The sequence below is a fragment of the Oncorhynchus keta genome, chromosome 33 (genome assembly GCF_023373465.1).
Source record: "Oncorhynchus keta strain PuntledgeMale-10-30-2019 chromosome 33, Oket_V2, whole genome shotgun sequence".
NCBI classification, from domain to species: domain Eukaryota; kingdom Metazoa; phylum Chordata; class Actinopteri; order Salmoniformes; family Salmonidae; genus Oncorhynchus; species Oncorhynchus keta.
Genome location: NC_068453.1, coordinates 11702258 through 11722257, shown reverse-complemented (window position 1 = coordinate 11722257; position 20000 = coordinate 11702258). Strand labels below are relative to the sequence as shown.

Genomic DNA, 20000 nt, shown 5'->3' with positions numbered 1-20000 from the left:
GAATGTTGAGGTAGAGAGAGAGAGAGAGAGAGAGAGAGAGAGAGAGAGAGAGAGAGAGAGAGAGAGAGAGAGAATGTTGAGGTAGAGAGAGAGGGAGAGAGAGAGAGAGAATGTTGAGGAGAGAGAGAGAGAATGTTGAGGTAGAGAGAGAGAGAATGTTGAGGTAGAGAGAGAGAGAGAGAGAGAGAGAGAGAGAGAGAGAGAGAGAGAGAGAGAGACAATGTTGAGGTAGAGAGAGAGAATGTTGAGAGAGAGAGAATGTTGAGGTAGAGAGAGAGGGAGAGAATGTTGAGGTAGAGAGAGAGAGAATGTTGAGGTGGAGAGAGAGAGAGAGAATGTTGAGGTAGAGAGAGAGAATGTTGCAGTAGAGAGAGAGAGAATGTTGAGGTAGAGAGAGAGGGAGAGAGAGAGAGAGAATGTTGAGGTAGAGAGACAGGGAGAGAATGTTGAGGTAGAGTGAGAGAGAATGTTGAGGTAGAGAGAGAGAATGTTGCAGTAGAGAGAGAAAGAATGTTGAGGTAGAGAGAGAGGGAGAGAGAGAGAGAATGTTGAGGTAGAGAGAGAGGGAGAGAATGTTGAGGTAGAGAGAGAGAATGTTGAGGTAGAGAGAGAGAGAATGTTGAGGTAGAGAGAGAGAGAAGAAAAAAAGAAGAAAAAAAAGTTATGAAATCTTTTTACGTTGCATGTTGGAATTTACAAGGATTGAAGTCCTCTGCTTTTGGACTAAAGAGCAGAAACCCAGACTTCCTGAAATAAATTGATGATGTTGATATTGTAGTACTACAGGAAACATGGTGCAGAGGTGATGGCTGTCCAGTAGGTTATAGGGAGATAATCATACCATCCACTAAATTAAAAGGTATCAAACAGGGAAGAGACTCAGGGGGAATGTTAATATGGTATAAATCTGAACTAATTAATTCAATCGAATTGATCAAAACAGGAGAATTCTTTATCTGGTTAAAAATCAACAAGGAGGCTGTCTTGACAGATAAAACCGTCTTCCTCTGTGCCACATACATTCCCCCCTCAGAGTCACCCTACTTCAATGAAGAGAGTTTTTCCATTCTAGAGGGGAAATTAGTCACTTTCAGGCCCAAGGCAACGTACTGGTCTGTGGAGACCTGAATGCTAGAACAGCAGAAGAACAAGACAATATTAAACTATTAACAGTCATGAGGTTAAACACCTAGCAGGAAGTAACAACCTTTCCCTCCCCACAGACCCCCCAGAAACAACTATGACAAAGTGAAAAACAAAAACGGAGTACAGCTCGTGAAGCTCTGTGGAACACTGGGTCTGTACATAGTCAATGGTAGGCTGAGAGGGGACTCTTTTGGTAGGTACACCTACAGCTCATCCCTTGGCAGCAGCACTGTAGACGACTTCCTCAGCGACCTCAACCCAGAGTCTCTCAGAGCCTTCACAGTCAGCCCACTAACACCTCTCTCAGACCACAGAAAAATCACAGTGTATCTGAGAAGAGCGGAAACCAACCATGAAGCATCACGGCCCAATAAATGACATGGTACAAAACAGGCCTATAGATGGAGTGCAAACAGTACAGACATCTACCAAAAAGCAATTAGTAGCCAAAAATACAATCTCTCCTGGACAACTTTTTAGCCTTAACATTCTCCCACAGCAATGAAGGTGTAAATTTGGCTGTTTGGAACATAAACTTTATATTTGACAAATTAGCCTCCTTGGCTAATTTAAAGAAGCATAAGAGCAAACCAGAAATAACAGATAATGAAAAATGGTTTGAAGATGATTGCAAAAATCTACGAAAGTCATGGAGAAATATATCTAATCAAAAACACAGAGAACCAGACAACAAAAATATAGGCCTTCGATATTGGGAAACACTGAAGCAGTACAAACACACCCTGAGAACAAAAAAGGAACAGCACATTAGAAATCAGCTGGATGGAATTGAGGAATCCATAGAATCAAACCACTTCTGGGAGAATTGGAATAAATTAAACAAACCTCCATCATTGGCTATCCAAAATGGGGATATGTGGAGAAATCCCTTTGCAAACCTCTACAGCAATATAACAAAGAGCCCAGAACAAAAAGATATACAAGAAAAATTACAAATCCTTGAATCAGCAGTCAAAGACTATCAGAATCCTGTGGATACCCCAATTACAGAAGAAGAATTATTGGGAAAAACGATGCACTCTCCAACCCAAAAAGGCCTGTGGTGCTGATGGTATTTTAAATGAAATGATCAAATATACAGACCACAAATTCAAATTGGCTATCCTCAAACTCTTCAACATTATCCTCACTGCAAGTATTTTCCCCGATATTTGGAATCAGGGATTGATCACATCAATCTATAAAAATTGAAAAATTTGACCCAAATAATTACAGAGTAATTTGCGTTAACAGCAACTTGGGGAAAATTCTCTGCAGTATTATAAATAGCAGACTACATCATTTCCTTGACGAACACAACGTCCTGAGCAGAAGCCAGATTACATTTCTAAACAGACCATAGACCACATTTACACCCTCCACACTTTAATTGATAAACAAGTAAACCAAAACAAAGGCTAAATCTACTCGTGTTTTGTAGATTTCAAGAAAGTATTTGATTCAATTTGGCACAAAGATATTTTTTATAAACTAATAGAAAGTGGTATTGGAGGGAAAACATATGATTTTATTAAATCAATGTACACTAAAAACAAATGTGCGGTTAAAATTGGCAACAAGCAAACAGACTTATTCTCTCGGGGACGGGGAGTGAAACAGGGCTGCCCAATAAGTCCAACACTATTTAACATCTACATTAATGAATTGGCAAAAACATTAGATGAATTGGCAGCACCTGGTATCACCCTACACAACACTGAAATCAAGTGTCTGCTGTACGCAGATGACCCAGTGATGCTGTCTCCCACTAAAGAGGGGTTACAGCAGCACCCAGATCATCTTCACAGGTTCTGTCAGACCTGGGCTCTGACCGTTAACCTAAAAAAAACAACTATAATGATATTCCAAAAAAGGATGACAAATATAAATTCTATTTGGACACAGCTCTATTAGAACACACCAAAAACGACACATATCTAGGACTAAATATCAGCAACACGGGTAGCTTTCACATGGCTGGGAATGAGCTGAGAGACAAAGCAAGAAGAGCATTCTATGTCATTAAAAGGAACATCAAAATCGAAATTCCAATTAGAATCGGGCTCAAAATGTTTCAATCAGTTATAGAACCAATTGCTCGATATGGCAGTGAAGTATGGGGTCCAATCTCTAATAATGAATTTACCAAATGGGACAAACATCCAATCGAAATACTGCATGCAGAGTTTTGCAAGACTGTATTGCAAGTGCAAAGAAAAACTCCAAATAACGCATGGAGAGCAGAATTGGGCCAATACCCCCTCCTCATTCGATAGAAGAGCCATCACATTTTACAACCATCTAAAAACAAGTGACCCCAAAACATTCCATTACACAGCTCTACAATGTCAAGAGATGAAACAAGAGAAGAGTCCACTCAGCCAGCTGGTTCTGAGGCTCAGTTCACCAACCCAAACCAACCCCATAGAGCCTCAGGACTGCACTCAGAAAATCTGGCCCAACCAAATCATCACAAAACAAAAATACAAATATATCACCTATTGGAAACAACACCACAAAAAATCAAAGTAAACTTCAATGCTATTTGGCTCTAAACAGACAGTACATGGTGGCAGACTATCTGACCACTGTGACTGATAGAAAACTGAGGAAAACATTGACTAGGTACAGACTCAGTGAGCTGTGCTCACTCTGCTCCAGAGGAGAGGTAGAGACAGAGCTGCATTTCCTATTACACTGTGACAAATACTCAGACCTAAGAGAATATTTATTTCCCAAAATTATAATTCAAATCAAACAATTTGAAGCTATAAAAGATCAAATAATCAAATATTTATTGGGTGTAAAGCCAAAATGTGCAGTTTTGGCAGCCAAATATGTGTCCTCCTGCCACAACCTGAGGGACAGCCAGTGAAAAGTGCAAAGTAATTATCGATAATATTTCCCATCTTGTTTTGTTTTGTCTTTCATACCACATCATGTGTCTTCTCAGTCATGTTGACACTGGTCCACTACCATTGCTTTAATGTATTGTTGTTCTCATTAATATTGTTGCTGTAGTTGTTGTTAATGGTAATCCCATGTCCACTACTACTATTATTATTGCTGTTGGTCCCACCATTTATTTACATATAAATATATATATGTTTTATATATAAATATATATATTTTTTTTCTTTCTTTTTTTTCGATATGTATACTTTGACAATGTATGTAATAATGAACTTGCCATGTCAATAAAGTCAATTGAATTGAATTGAGAGAGAGACAGATCCAGATGGGAGGTATTCTCTCTCTTTCGTCCAGACATCCAGATGACAGACTCTCCTCCTCCAGCTGTAGGATAAGAGGTGGATTACGACACAGAGATGGAGGATTCACACACACACACACACACACACACACACACACACACACACACACACACACACACACACACACACACACACACACACACACACACACACACACACACACACACACACAGAGGAGACAGAGGGTGTTACTTCCACTAATCAGATGCTGAAACATGGTGCTCATTGTTGCATGCCCATTGACCCTCTCATCTGACTGTCATGTGGCGTTAGTTACAAGACTAATTGGCTGGCTATTATTTCTTCTGTCTCCCTCTCTCTCTCTCTTTGTGTGTGTGTGTGTGTGTGTGTGTGTGTGTGTGTGTGTGTGTGTGTGTGTGTGTGTGTGTGTGTGTGTGTGTGTGTGTGTGTGTGTGTGTGTGTGTGTGTGTGTGTGTGTGTGTGTGTGTGTGTGTGTGTGTGTGTGTGTGTGTGTGTGTGTGTGAATCCTCCATCTCTGTGTCGTAATCCACCTCTTATCCTACAGCTGGAGGAGGAGAGTCTGTCATCTGGATGTCTGGACGAAAGAGAGAGAATACCTCCCATCTGGATCTGTCTCTCTCTCTCTCGCTCAACATCTCTCTCTCTCTTCTCAATGTCACATCTCTCTGTCTCTCCCTCTCTTTCACTCTATCCCTCTTCCTCTCCGTCTCTCTCAATCTCTCAGTCTCCTCCCTCTCTCCTCCCTCTCTCTCACTCTATCCCATCGCTCTGTCTCTCTCAATCTATCAGTCTCCTCCCTCTCTCTATTTCCCTCTCACTCCTTTCTCTCTTCTTCTTCACACACATCAATGGGAAAACGGTGTACTATACTGCTTCAAACTATAGTCAATCTTTCATTCCGTCTCCGTCTCGCTCCCTCCTGTTTTCACTCCCACCCCACACACACAAGCTGAGAGAATCAGCTAGTTAAAATGGACACGCCATCCCCTCTCTCTACAGACACCCTCCATCATCACGCTATTAATGGTTAGGTGCGTCTTACATGTTATGGTGAAAACATCCTTATTATGCCTAGAGGGAGAGGAGACGTGCTTCACAGACACAAACACATAATGTCTCGGGAATCATAACTCCTCGATTTAACAGCAATTACCACAGCTGCTCAGGAGCAGCATGCGGGGAGGAGGGTAAGAGGAGGCGGCGGCAGTCATCACAGTAATAACAATACTATTAAATAATAACTCAATCACTTCATAATCACAATTATTCAATCACAGGGGATGAGGACAGAGAGGGCGTGACGGGAGATATATATACTATACTATATATATAGAGAGAGAGAGAGAGAAAGAAAGAGAGAGAGAGAGAGAGAGAGAGAGAGAGAGAGAGAGAGAGAGAGAGAGAGAGAGAGAGAGAGAGAGAGAGAGAGAGGGAAAGAAAGAGAGAGAGAGAGAGAGAGAGAGAGAGAGAGAGAGAGAGAGAGAGAGAGAGAGAGAGAGAGAGAGAGAGAGAGAGAGAAAGGGAAAGAGAAAGAAAGGAAAAGAAAGAGAGAGAGAGAGAGAGAGAGAGAGAGAGAGAGAGAGAGAGAGAAAGGGGGAAAGAGAGAGGAGAGAGAGAGGGGGGAGGAAGAGAAAGAGAAAGAAAGAGAGAGGAAAGAGGATAGTTGGTCTATTATGACACCTGTCATTACTTTGTGATTACATCCATGTCGCCTGCTGTGGCCTCATTCTGTTGTTCCTCTCTACCCCCTCGCCTCATCTGTCTTTCTTCTCCTCCTCCCAGCTTCTCTTCATTAAAACCAATTCAGAGGGACAGTCAGTCGACTTCTCTCTCCTCTCAGACTCGTCACACACATACATGTAGGCACCTACACACACACACACACACACACACATACACACACACACGTGTACGCACAAACATACGGTTCATCTTCCGGCCACCCTCATGTCCAGAGACCGCCACAGACCGGGCAGTGGGAGTATCATGGTGTTAGTAATACTCCACAACTGGAAGACAGGACACAGTATAGTGGAATAAAAGCTGTCCATTCGAGAGCAGGAAGCAGGGAATGGACATTTACTTCATTCTAACCACTTAGGAGTGCAATTGCCTTCTACCCAGAGCCTACTGAATGAAATATGTTAGTTTGAGTGTGTGGATCTGCAGGGCATTCTCTTTTGATGTTAAATGTTGTGCTCAGCATCGTATCAAATGGACAGACAGACAGACGGCTCCACTGTTGTTTTTTCCCCCTTCTATTCCCTCCCCCCTCCTCCCCCCTCCTCCCACCCCTGTCCCCTCCAGCCATGTCAACATCTGCACAGCCCTAGCAAGGCTAAACATCTAAACAGCTGACTGTTTTCACTGTCACACCACATAGCCCTCAGCACAGTACAGAAACCCACAGTAAAGGCACACAGTAGAAACTAGCAGCACTGCTGACAGCAGTGAGCACAGCAGGGGGTCCAACTCAAATGGTCACTGGTGTCTATCTGTGAGTTTGGGAGGGAATTCACGTGTCTGATTTGACTGTTTGAATATGGTGTCTGAATCGATGCCATATTCCCCAAAACAAACATTATGCATTTCAGTATATTGGGAATGAGGTGTCATTTGATGTTTCCTTTCCCACACTAAGAAAAATAGACATCGGTGATCGCTGACAAACCCGAGCAATCTCAACAAACACACAGAGACAAGTTAAAACCAACAGAGAGTGTATCTGATGAAATGCGTTTTTTAAATTTTTTTATGCTGACTGACTGTCGCTGACGTTTTTAAATATGGATATTTGAGATATTTGATATTTGAGATTTGTTCAGAGGTCCGCAGAGACCCAGCACAGAAGAGAGATGTCCAAACGCTCAAGAGCTGTGGACGGTGTTCATGAAGATTCAGCACCTCCATTCGGTACTGTGTGTTAGAGTGTGTCTGAGCATGTTTCGCTATTCCACGAACCTGTTTCCCGGGAGATCTGCACGAAGGCCTCGACACCGCTCTCGCCGTAGTTCCCCTCGGAGGCGAGCGTGGACACGTAGTTCCATCCCATCGCCGTGACGATGTCCATCATTGCCTGGGCCTGGTAGGAGTCCGGAGGTACGACGCGGGAGAAGAAGTCATACCTCGTGTTGTCACTGAGCTCTGGGGCCGTGGACGCATAGCTGATCTGAGGGATCTGAGGAGAGAGAACAGAAAGAAGGGATGAGTTGGGACGGAGGAGGAGAGGAGAAGGTGTTGAACAGGTTAGAATGTGCATCTGGAGCCAAGGACACGTACAGCTAATCTGAAGGGATTCTGAGGAAAGACAGAGTAAGCAGAGAGAGAGAGAGAGAGAGAGAGAGAGAGAGAGAGAGAGAGAGAGAGAGAGAGAGAGAGAGAGAGAGAGAGAGAGAGAGAGAGAGAGAGAGAGAGAGAGAGAGAGAGAGAGAGAGAGAGAGAGAGAGAGAGAGTGATATGAAGGAATGCGTTGAGAGATGAGAGTAGAAAGGGTGTCACTCTCCAGAGGATAGGGGGACAGAATGAGAAGGTAATTACTGATAGCATGGCACTGAAGAAATTGAGATAGATTACACTAGCCAGAGGTCATACTCCATCCAAGTGGTTTATCAGAGATCAGACAGCCCAGCTGAAAGAGCCTCAGAAATTGAGAGAGCCCAGCCAAGGTGCCTGAGACAGACAGGCAGAGAAACAATGCAGGAGAGCCCCAGACAGGAGACAGGTTGGAGTGTGAAGGTAGGCAGGGAGAGGCTGGATAGGGAGGCGGGCAGAGAGGGGCAAGGATAGAGAAGTAGAGAGGCTTGAATTGAGAAGTAGAGAGAGGCTTGGATAGAGAGGTAGAGAGGGGCTTGGATAGAGAGGTAGAGAGAGGCTTGGATAGAGAGGTAGAGAGAGGCAAGGATAGAGAAGTAGAGAGGCTTGGATAGAGAAGTAGAGAGAGGCTTGGATAGAGAGGTAGAGAGAGGCTTGGATAGAGAAGTAGAGAGGCTTGGATAGAGAGGTAGAGAGAGGCTTGGATAGAGAAGTAGAGAGGCTTGGATAGAGAGGTAGATAGAGGCTTGGATAGAGAGGTAGAGAGGGGCTTGGATAGAGAGGTAGAGAGAGGCTGGATAGAGAGGTAGAGAGGGGCTTGGATAGAGAGGTAGAGAGAGGCTTGGATAGAGAGGTAGAGAGAGGCTTAGATAGAAAAGTAGAGAGAGGCTTGGATAGAGAGGTAGAGAGGCTTGGTTTGGAAGGTAGAAAGAGGCTTGGATAGAGAGGTAGAAAGAGAGAGGATTGGATAGAGAAGTAGAGAGGATTGGATAGAGAGGTAGAGAGAGGCTTGGATAGAGAGGTAGAGAGAGAGAGGGGCATGGATAGAGAGGGAAAGAGAGAGAGAGGGGCTTGGATAGGTTGGGAAAGAGAGAGAGAGGCTTGGATAGGGTGGGAAAGAGAGAGAGAGAGGCTTGGATAGGGAGATAAAGAGAGAGTGGGGCATGGATAGAGAGGGAAAGAGAGAGAGGCTTGGATAGGGTGGGAAAGAGAGAGAGTGAGAGAGGCTTGGATAGGGTGGGAAAGAGTGAGAGAGAGGCTTGGATAGGGAGGTAAAGAGAGAGAGAGAGGCTTGGATAGGGTGGGAAAAGAGAGAGAGAGAGAGGCTTGGATAGAGAGGGAAAGAGAGAGAGAGGCTTGGATGGGGTGGGAAAGAGAGAGGGAGAGGCTTGGATAGGGTGGGAAAGAGAGAGAGAGAGGCTTGGATAGAGAGGGAAAGAGAGAGAGAGGCTTGGATAGGGTGGGAAAGAGAGAGAGAGAGGCTTGGATAGAGAGGGAAAGAGAGAGAGAGAGGCTTGGATAGGGTGGTAAAGAGAGAGAGAGAGGCTTGGATAGAGACGGAAAGAGAGAGAGAGAGGCTTGGATAGGATGGTAAAGAGAGAGAGAGAGGCTTGGATAGAGAGGGAAAGAGAGAGAGAGAGAGGCTTGGATAGGGTGGGAAAGAGAGAGAGAGAGGCTTGGATAGGGTGCGAAAGAGAGAGAGAGAGGCTTGGATGGGGTGGGAAAGAGAGAGAGAGGCTTGGATAGGGTGGGAAAGAGAGAGAGAGAGGCTTGGATAGAGAGGTAGAGAGAGGAGAGAGGCTTGGATAGAGAAGGAGAGAGAGAGAGGGGCTTGGATAGGGTGGGAAAGAGAGAGAGAGAGGCTTGGATAGGGTGGGAAAGAGAGAGAGAGATAGGCTTGGATAGGGTGAGAAAGAGAGAGAGAGGCTTGAATAGGATGGTAAAGAGAGAGAGAGAGAGAGAGAGGCTTGAATAGAGAGGGAAAGAGAGAGAGAGGCTTGGATAGGATGGTAGAGAGAGAGAGAGGGCTTGGATAGGGTGGGAAAGAGAGAGAGAGAGGCTTGGATAGGATGGTAAAGAGAGAGAGAGAGGCTTGGATAGGGTGGGAAAGAGAGAGAGAGAGGCTTGGATAAGGTGGGAAAGAGAGAGAGAGGCTTGGATAGGGTGGGAAAGAGGGAGAGAGAGGCTTGGATAGGGTGGGAAAGAGAGAGAGAGGCTTGGATAGGGGCTGGGGTGGGAAAGAGAGAGAGGGAGGCTTGGATAGGGTGGGAAAGAGAGAGAGAGAGAGGCTTGGATAGGGTGGGAAAGAGAGAGAGAGAGGCTTGGATAGGGTGGGAAAGAGAGAGAGAGAGGCTTGGATAGGGTGGGAAAGAGAGAGAGAGAGGCTTGGATAGGATGGTAAAGAGAGAGAGAGAGGCTTGGATAGGATGGTAAAGAGAGAGAGAGAGGCTTGGATAGGGTGGGAAAGAGAGAGAGAGGCTTGGATAGGATGGTAAAGAGAGAGAGAGAGGCTTGGATAGGGTGGGAAAGAGAGAGAGAGAGGCTTGGATAGGGTGGGAAAGAGAGAGAGAGAGAGGCTTGGATAAGGTGGGAAAAGAGAGAGAGAGGCTTGGATGGGGTGGGAAAGAGGGAGGATGGTAAAGAGAGAGAGAGAGGCTTGGATAGGGTGGGAAAGAGAGAGAGAGAGAGAGGCTTGGATGGGGTGGGAAAGAAGAGAGAGGATGGGAAAGAGAGAGAGAGAGGCTTGGATAGGATGGTAAAGAGAGAGAGAGTAGAGAGAGAGGCTTGGATAGGGTGGGAAAGAGAGAGAGAGGCTTGGATAGGATGGTAAAGAGAGAGAGAGAGGCTTGGATAGGATGGTAAAGAGAGAGAGAGAGGCTTGGATAGGGTGGGAAAGAGAGAGAGAGAGAGGCTTGGGTGGGAAAGAGGGAGAGAGAGGCTTGGATAGGTGGGAAAGAGAGAGAGAGAGGCTGGGATAGGATGGTAAAGAGAGAGAGAGAGGGGCTTGGATAGGGTGGGAAAGGGAAAGAGAGGTAGAGAGGAGGGGCTTGGATAGGGAGGGAGATAGGGTGGGAAAGAGAGAGAGAGGCTTGGATAGGGTGGTAAAAGAGAGAGAGAGAGGCTTGGATAGGGAGGGAAAGAGAGAGAGAGAGGCTTGGATAGGGTGGGAAAGAGAGAGAGAGAGGCTTGGATAAGGTGGGAAAGAGAGAGAGAGGCTTGGATAGGATGGGAAAGAGAGAGAGAGAGGCTTGGATAGGGTGGGAAAGAGAGAGAGAGAGGCTTGGATAGGGTGGGAAAGAGAGAGAGAGGGGCTTGGATAGGGAGGGAGCGAGAGAGAGAGGCTTGGGGAGGCATAAAGGGCACGCAGACAGACATGCAGGACAGGGAGGTAGGGAGGGCTGAAAGTCAAATGGCGAAGTAATGGAATCTGGATGAGAGATGGCCGACTGACAGGTTGATTTGTCAGGAGGGAGAGGATGCCCATGGCTGAATTTTACACACACACTCTCTTTCACACACTGACACACACACAGACGTGTACACGCACTCACACTCGTATGCTCCCACTCCCACACACACATACTTAAACACCACATTCAGTGCATTTGGAAAGTATTCAGACCCCTTGACTTTTTCCACATTGTTACAGCCTTATTCTAAAATGGATTTTCCTCATTATCTACACACAATACCCCATAATGACGTAGCAAAAACGGGTTGTTAGAAATGTTTGCAAATGTATTTTTAAAAAAAGCAAAAATACCTTATTTACATAAGTATTCAGACCCTTTGCTATGACACTCAAATTGAGCTCAGGTGCTTCCTGTTTCCAATGATCATCCTTGAGATGATCCACCTGTGGTAAATTCAATTGATTGGACATGATTTGGAACGGCACACACCTGTCTATATAAGGTCCCTCAGTTGACAGTGCATGTCAGAGCAAAAACCAAGCTATGAGGTTGAAGAAATTGTCCACAGAGCTTCGAGACAGGATTGTGTCCAGGCACACACACATAACACACACAAAGAAGTATGCACACACACACATAACAAACACAAAGAATTTTGTGCACACATACATAACACACACACATAACACACAAAGAAGTGTGCACACACACACACACACATCACACATCACACACACACAGGAGAATGCACACACAACTAGTCTATGGCTGCTTCAGTGGCATTCTAGGAGAGAGGGAAGAGCTGCCAATCTCTCTCCCTGTACACACACACACACAAACACACGCACACACACTGACACACACTGACACACACACACACACACACACACACACACACACACACACACACACACACACACACACACACACACACACACACACACACACACACACACACACACACACAAATACTGATAGCTGAACACAGCAGAATCACTAGATGGGGAATGGAAGGTGTGGAGGGATTCTAGGACAGCTAGTTGTGGTGAATACTGATGGAACCCACTGCTCAGTGTCTCTGTGTCTCAGTGCTATCAACGCTTGTCATCTCAAAACAGCCCATCTAACAAACAACAAGTCATTGGAGACTTCTTTGATTCCCAGGTGAGGAGACTCTCACTTTCCTCACCTTCACCAATCTTCCAGTCATGAAAGACTGTTATTCTAGCTGCATCTTCAATGAAAGACTGTTATGCTGGCTGCATCTTCAATGAAAGACTGTTATGCTAGCTGCATCTTCAATGAAAGACTGTTATGCTAGCTGCATCTTCAATGAAAGACTGTTATGCTAGCTACATCTTCAATGAAAGACTGTTATGCTAGCTACATCTTCAATGAAAGACTGTTATGCTAGCTACATCTTCAATGAAAGACTGTTATGCTAGCTGCATCTTCAATGAAAGACTGTTATGCTAGCTGCATCTTCAATGAAAGACTGTTATGCTAGCTACATCTTCAATGAAAGACTGTTATGCTAGCTACATCTTCAATGAAAGACTGTTATGCTAGTTACATCTTCAATGAAAGACTGTTATGCTAGCTGCATCTTCAATGAAAGACTGTTATGCTAGCTACATCTTCAATGAAAGACTGTTATGCTAGCTACATCTTCAATGAAAGACTGTTATGCTAGCTGCATCTTCAATGAAAGACTGTTATGCTACCTGCATCTTCAATGAAAGACTGTTATGCTAGCTGCATCTTCAATGAAAGACTGTTATGCCAGCTACATCTTCAATGAAAGACTGTTATGCTAGCTACATCTTCAATGAAAGACTGTTATGCTAGCTGCATCTTCAATGAAAGACTGTTATGCCAGCTACATCTTCAATGAATCAAATCAAATCACATTTATTTATATAGCCCTTCGTACATCAGCTGATATCTCAAAGTGCTGTACAGAAACCCAGCCTAAAACCCCAAACAGCAAGCAATGCAGGTGTAGAAGCACAATGAAAGACTGTTATGCTAGCTACATCTTCAATGAAAGACTGTTATGCTAGCTGCATCTTCAATTAAAGACTGTTATGCTAGCTACATCTTCAATGAAAGACTGTTATGCTAGCTACATCTTCGATGTTGTCCGCTCTCTAGGAAGATTACAGGAATATTACAAACACAAAGCAATACAAACGTTCATAAAGTTTAGCCAGGTAGATATTAATGATGCATGCCGGTTGAAGGTAAACAAATAAAGAAGAAATACAGTATATCAAAATATAAGGGTCAGGATGGAAAACAATGGATCAAAAAGGTTACTTTTTTTTTTTTATTAAATAAAAAAAAGAGTCTTATTTTCCAACAGCGGAAGAATATCCACATCAAAGGAAGAAAGATGTGAGATCATGAAGATGAAATCGCGGTCGTCCGTATCGGCATGGCGATGAGAAAGCGACCAAGTGACCTCGGAAAGCATGCCTTTTCTGAACTCTGTTAAAGAGAAAGACGGAGAGAATGAGAAAATGAAAAAATGAGTGGGATGAGTAACATGGAGAGCTAATGAGTTGATAAAGAAACAGTATACCACACACATTAAATAATTACTACACTGTCTACTGTGTTGTATACTGTGCTGTATACTGTAATGTATACTGTAATGTCTACTGTGTTGTTTACTGTACTGTATACTACGGTGTATACTATATCGTCTACTATACTGTATACTGTACATGTGTTGTATACTGTGCTGTAAACTGTGCTGTATACTGTGCTGTATACTGTGCTGTAAACTGTGCTGTATACTGTGCCGTATACTGTGCTGTATACTGTGCTGTATACGGTACTGTATACTGTGTTGTCTACTGTGCTGTCTACTGTGTTGTACTTTGTGATGTATACAGTGCTGTATACTGTGTTGTAAACTGTGATGCGTACTGTGCGTTGTACAGTGTTGTATACTGTACTGTATACTGTGCTGTCTACTGTGTTGTATACTGTGTTGTATAATGTGATGTATACTATGCTGTATACTTAGATGTAAACTATATTGTCTACTGTACAGTATACTGTGCTGTATACTGTGATGTATACTATGTAATCTACAGTACTGTATACTGTGCTGCATAATGTGCTGTATACTGTGCTGTATACTGTAATGTATACTGTAATATCTACTGTACTGTATACTGTGTTTGTACTATACTGTCTACTATACCGTCTACTGTTCTGTATACTGTACTGTCCACTCTGCTGTATACTTTTTTTGTGTACTGTGATGTATACTGTGCTGTATACTGTGTTGTACACTGTGCTGTATATGTTGTTGTATACTGTGTTGTATACCCTGATGTGTACTGTGTTGTACACTGTGCTGTTTACTGTGTTGTATACTGTGAAGTATACTGTGCTGTATATTGTGTTGTATACTGTGATGTATACTATATTGTCTATTGTACAGTATACTGTGATGAATACTGTGTTGTATACTGTGATGTATAATATATTGTCTACTATACTGTACACTGTGATGTCTACTGTACTGTCTACTGTGTTGTATACTGTACTGTATACTGTGTTGCATACTATATTGTCTACTATAGCGTCTACTGTGCTGTATACTGTGCTGTCTACTACGGTGTATACTTTATCATCTACTATATTGTATACTGTACTGTCTACTGTGTTGTATACCGTGCTGTATACTGTGATGTATACTGTGTTGTATACTGTGTTGTATACTGTGATGTATACTGTGATGTATACTGTGTTGTATACTGTGATGTATACTGTGCTGTATACTGTGATGTATACTATATTGTGTACTGTGTTGTATACTGTGCTGTATACTGTGCTGTATACTGTGTTGTATACTGTGCTGTATACTGTGCTGTATACTGTGATGTATACTGTGCTGTATACTGTGATGTATACTGTGCACAGCATACAGTTAAAGTCAAAGCTACTTTCATGACCCAAGACATATACATAATTATGTATATATGTGGCTCTGCTCACGAGTCACTAGTCAAACGAGTCACAACTTTTCATTTAAATCTTCACGTTCTGGACTAATGCAGAGAAACAAGGATAAATAACCGCTCGTCGACTCCATAATATCAGTCCTACTGTGGTGACAAGCTTGTGACTCCCTGCCATACAGTATAAATCATCTATGAACCGAGGGTTGAGAAAGCAGCAGTTTTCAAAGCAGAGGGAGGGAGAGTCAGAGGGAGGGAGAGTCAGAGGGAGGGGAGGAGGGAGGAAATTAAGGATTCGTTACGATTTCGCTGGAGAAGTTGATTAGGCCGTGAATCCACCTCTAATTCCATTTGCTCTAATGAATGTGCAGTTTCAATCAGAGCTGCTCAAATAATCAGCCTGCCGGTCGGAGAGAGGACAGGGAGAGGCTGAGGAGCGTGGTTCACAACGATGCCAGGGAAAATAAAATCACCACAATTACACATCCCACTCTATGCAGGGAAAGCACCGATCAGCATGTTAATACTGTTATACACATACAGTACACACAAGTACACACATACATGTATACTGACAAACACAAGCACATTCATGTAATCACACAGTCCACAGGTTAGCATGTATGCATGTCTGAAAGGCAGACTTTACACAGGTTATATCAAGGGAAGAAGAGGATATGGGGACAGACAGTGACTTACTGTTAGGTCAATGTCACACTGACAGATGATGTCAATTTGTTGGAAGTACACTATAAGGAGGCCAGCATTGATGCTGAGGGGATTCTAGTCTGGACCTGTAGATTATAATTCAACTGATGTTGAGGGGATTGTAGTCCCAGTCCCAGACCTGCTCACCCCTATTACTAGACTGTTCAACCTCTCTTTCATATCGTCTGAGATTCCCAAAGTTTGGAAAGCAGCCGCGGTCATCCCCCTCTTCAAAGGGGGAGACAATCTAGACCCAAACTGTTACAGACCTCTATCCATCCTGAAATGCCTTTCTAAAGTCTTCGAAAGCCAAGTGAACAAACAGATCAGCGACCATTTTGAATCCCACCGTACCTTCTCCGCTGGTCACAGGTGCACCTCAGCCACGCTCAAGGTCCTAAACGATATCATAACCTCCATCGATAAGAGACATTACTGGGAAGCCGTATTCATCGGCAGACTCAACAGCCTTGGTTTCTCCAATGACTGCCTTCTCAGACAGAGTTCAGTTTGTCAAATCGGAGGGCCTGTTGTCCGGACCTGTTGTCCATGGGGATGCCACAGGGTTCAATTCTCAGGCCGACTCTGTATATATCAATGGTGTCGCTCTTTGCTGCAAGTGATTCTTTGATCCACCTCTACGCAGACGACACCATTCTGTATACATCTGGCCCTTCTTTGGAAATTGTGTTAACAAACCTCCAAACGAGCTTCAATGCCATACAACACTCCTTCCGTGGCCTCCAACTGCTCTTAAATGCTAGCAAAACGAAATGCATGCTCTTCAACCGAACGCAGCCCGCACCCGCCCACTGCTCGCACCCACCCGCCCAACGGTTCTGACTTAGAATATGTGGACAACTATAAATACCTAGGTGTCTGGCGAGACTGTAAACTCTCCTTTCCAGACTCACATTAAGCATCTCCAATCCAAAATGAAATCTAGAATCGACTTCCTATTTTGCAACAAAGTCTCAATTCATGCTGCCAAACATACGCTCGTAAAAGTGACTGTCATACAGATCCTTGACTTCGGCGATGTAATTTACAAAATAGGCTCCAACACTCTACTCAGCAAATTGGATGCAGTCTATCACAGTGCCATCTGTTTTGTCTCCAAAGCCCCATATAATACCCACCACTGCGACCTGTGTGCTCTTGTTGGCAGGTCCTCGCTACATATTCGTTGCCAAACCCACTGGCTCCAGGTAATCTATAAGTCTTTGCTAGGTAAAGCTTTATCTCAGCTCACTGGTCACCATGGCAGCACCCACAGGTAGCACGCGCTCCAGCAGGTATATTTCAATGGTCGTCCCCAAAACCAACACCTATTTGGCTGCCTTTCCTTCCAGTTCTCTGCTGCCAATGACTTGAACGAATTGCAAAAATCAATGAAGTTGGAGACTTACATCTCCCTCTCTAACTTTAACCGTCAGCTGTCAGAGCAGCTTACCGATGTACACAGCCCATCTGTAAATAGCCCATCCAACCAACTACCTACCTCATCCCCATATTTTGTTTTTGTTTTCTGCTCTTTTGCACACCAGTATTTCTACTTGCACATCCTCGTCTGCACATACAGTCGGGAGAACATGTATTTGATACACTGCCGATTTAGCAGGTTTTCCCTACTTACAAAGCATGTAGAGATCTGTAATTTTCTCACCAACTGTGAGAGACAGAATCTAAAACAAAAATCCAGAAAATTACATTGTATGATTTTCAAGGAATTAATTGGCATTTTATTGCATGACATAAGTATTTGATACATCAGAAAAGCAGAACTTAATATTTGGTACAGAAACCTTTATTTGCAATTATCTTGACCAGGTTTGCACACACTGCAGCAGGGATTTTGGCCCACTCCTCCATACAGACCTTCTCCAGATCCTTCAGGTTTCGGGGCTGTCGCTGGGCAATACAGACATTCAGCTCCCTCCAAAGATTTTCTATTGGGTTCAGGTCTGGAGACTGGCTAGGCCACTCCAGGACCTTGAGATGCTTCTTACGGAGCCAGTCCTTAGTTGCCCTGGCTGTGTGTTTCGGGTCGTTGTCATGCTGGAAGACCCAGCCATGACCCATCGTCAATGCACTTATTCAGGGAAGGAGGTTGTTGGCCAAGATCTCACAATACATGGCTCCATCCATCCTCCCCTCAATACGGTGCAATCGTCCCGTCCCCTTTGCAGAAAAGCATCCCCAAAGAATGATGTTTCCACCTCCATGCTTCACGGTTGGGATGGTGTTCTTGGGGTTGTACTCATCATTCTTCTTCCTCCAAACATGGTGAGTGGAGTTTAGACCAAAAAACTCTATTTTTGTCTCATCAGACCACATGACCTTCTCCCATTCCTCCTCTGGATCATCCAGATGGTCATTGGCAAACTTCAGACGGGCCTGGACATGCGCTGGCTTGAGCAGGGGGACCTTGCGTGCACTGCAGGATTTTATTCCATGACGGCGTAGTGTGTTACTAATGGTTTTCTTTGAGACTGTGGTCCCAGCTCTCTTCAGATCATTGACCAGGTCCTGCCATGTAGTTCTGGGCTGATCCCTCACCTTCCTAATCATCATTGATGCCCCACGAGGTGAGATCTTGCATGGAGCCCCAGACCGAGGGTGATAGACCGTCATCTCACCAAGCTGCTTGCCTATTGTCCTGTAGCCCATCCCAGCCTTGTGCAGGTCTACAATTCTATCCCTGATGTCCTTACACAGCTCTCTTGGCCATCGTGGAGAAGTTGGAGTCTGTTTGATTGAGTGTGTGGACAGGTGTCTTTTATAGAGGTAACGAGTTCAAACAGGTGCAGTTAATACAGGTAATGGTAATGAGTGGAGAACAGGAGGGCTTCTTAAAGAAAAACTAACAGGTCTTGTCACGGTTTTCATATGGTGAAGGAGAGTCGGACCAAACTGCAGCGTGTCGATTGCGATCCATGTTTATTGAAAATAAACGTAAACACGACTAAACACAAATACTACAAAACAAATAAACGAAAAACCGAAAACAGCCTATACTTGTGTCAACTAACATCGAACAAGGACATCAAGACACTCAGGACAATCACCCACAATACAACCAAAGAATATGGCTGCCTAAATATGGTTCCCAATCAGAGACAACGATAAACACCTGCCTCTGATTGAGAACCACTTCAGACAGCCATAGACTTTCCTAGAACACCCCACTAAGCTACAATCCCACAAAGCTACACACCACATACAAAAACCCATGTCACACCCTGGCCTGACCAAATACATGAAGAAAAACACAAAATACTTCGACCAGTGCGTGACAGCTCTGTGAGAGCCGGAATTCTTACTGGTTGGTAGGTGATCAATTACTTATGTCATGCAATTAAATGCAAATGAATTACTTAAAAATCATACAAAGTTATTTTATGGATTTTTGTTTTAGATTCCGTCTCTCTTACAGACCTCTACATACTTTGTAAGAAGGAAAACCTGCAATATCGGCAGTGTATCAAATACTTGTATTCCCCACCCGTATATCACTCCAGTGTAAATTGCTAAATTGTAATTACTTCGCCACTTTTGGCCTATTTATCGCCTTTCCTCCTTAATTCATTTGCACCCACTGTATACATATGTTTCTAGTGTGTTATTGACTGTACGTTTGTTTATCCCATGTGCAACTCTGTGTTGTTGTTTTTTGTCGTATTGCTTTGCTTTATCTTGGCCAGGTCGCAGTTGTAAATGAGAACAAGTTCTCAACTGGCCTAACTGGTTAAATAAAGGTGAAATAAAAATAATAATAAACCAATTCTACCAAGCTCTATTATAATATCCTCCCTGACCCAGGTCCCTCGGGGGGAAGATGGAAACATTTCTCTTCTCTACTGAGGCTACTCTGTGTGGTGTGTGTGTGTGTGGTGTGTGTGTGTGTGTGTGTGTGTGTGTGTGTGTGTGTGTGTGTGTGTGTGTGTGTGTGTGTGTGTGTGTGTGTGTGTGTGTGTGTGTGTGTGTGTGTGTGTGTGTGTGTGTGTGTGTGTGTGTGTGTGTGTGTGTGTGTGTGTGTGTGTGTGCATGTACAGTGCTAATGGAACTGTCTGGGGCAGGGACAGAGCATTAGGCTGACAGATGGGGCTGCTCTATAGCTAATTAACCCATACACACACAAACACAGAAAGACCTATTGTAAAACAATCTGACGGAGAAGGGTGGAC

At 43.9% G+C, this 20000-nt stretch overlaps 1 protein-coding gene across 3 annotated transcripts in view; it reads right to left on the bottom strand.

Annotated features, from left to right (window-relative positions):
• The window catches only part of LOC118365943 (metabotropic glutamate receptor 8-like), a 308531-nt gene that overhangs the window by 188909 nt on the left and 99622 nt on the right, over positions 1-20000 (bottom strand). For all 3 annotated transcript variants that reach the window (XM_052491908.1, XM_052491907.1, XM_052491910.1), the window contains exon 3: positions 7365-7581. In XM_052491908.1, the coding sequence (XP_052347868.1) occupies positions 7365-7581 (217 nt within the window). The remainder of the gene's footprint in view (positions 1-7364; positions 7582-20000) is intronic.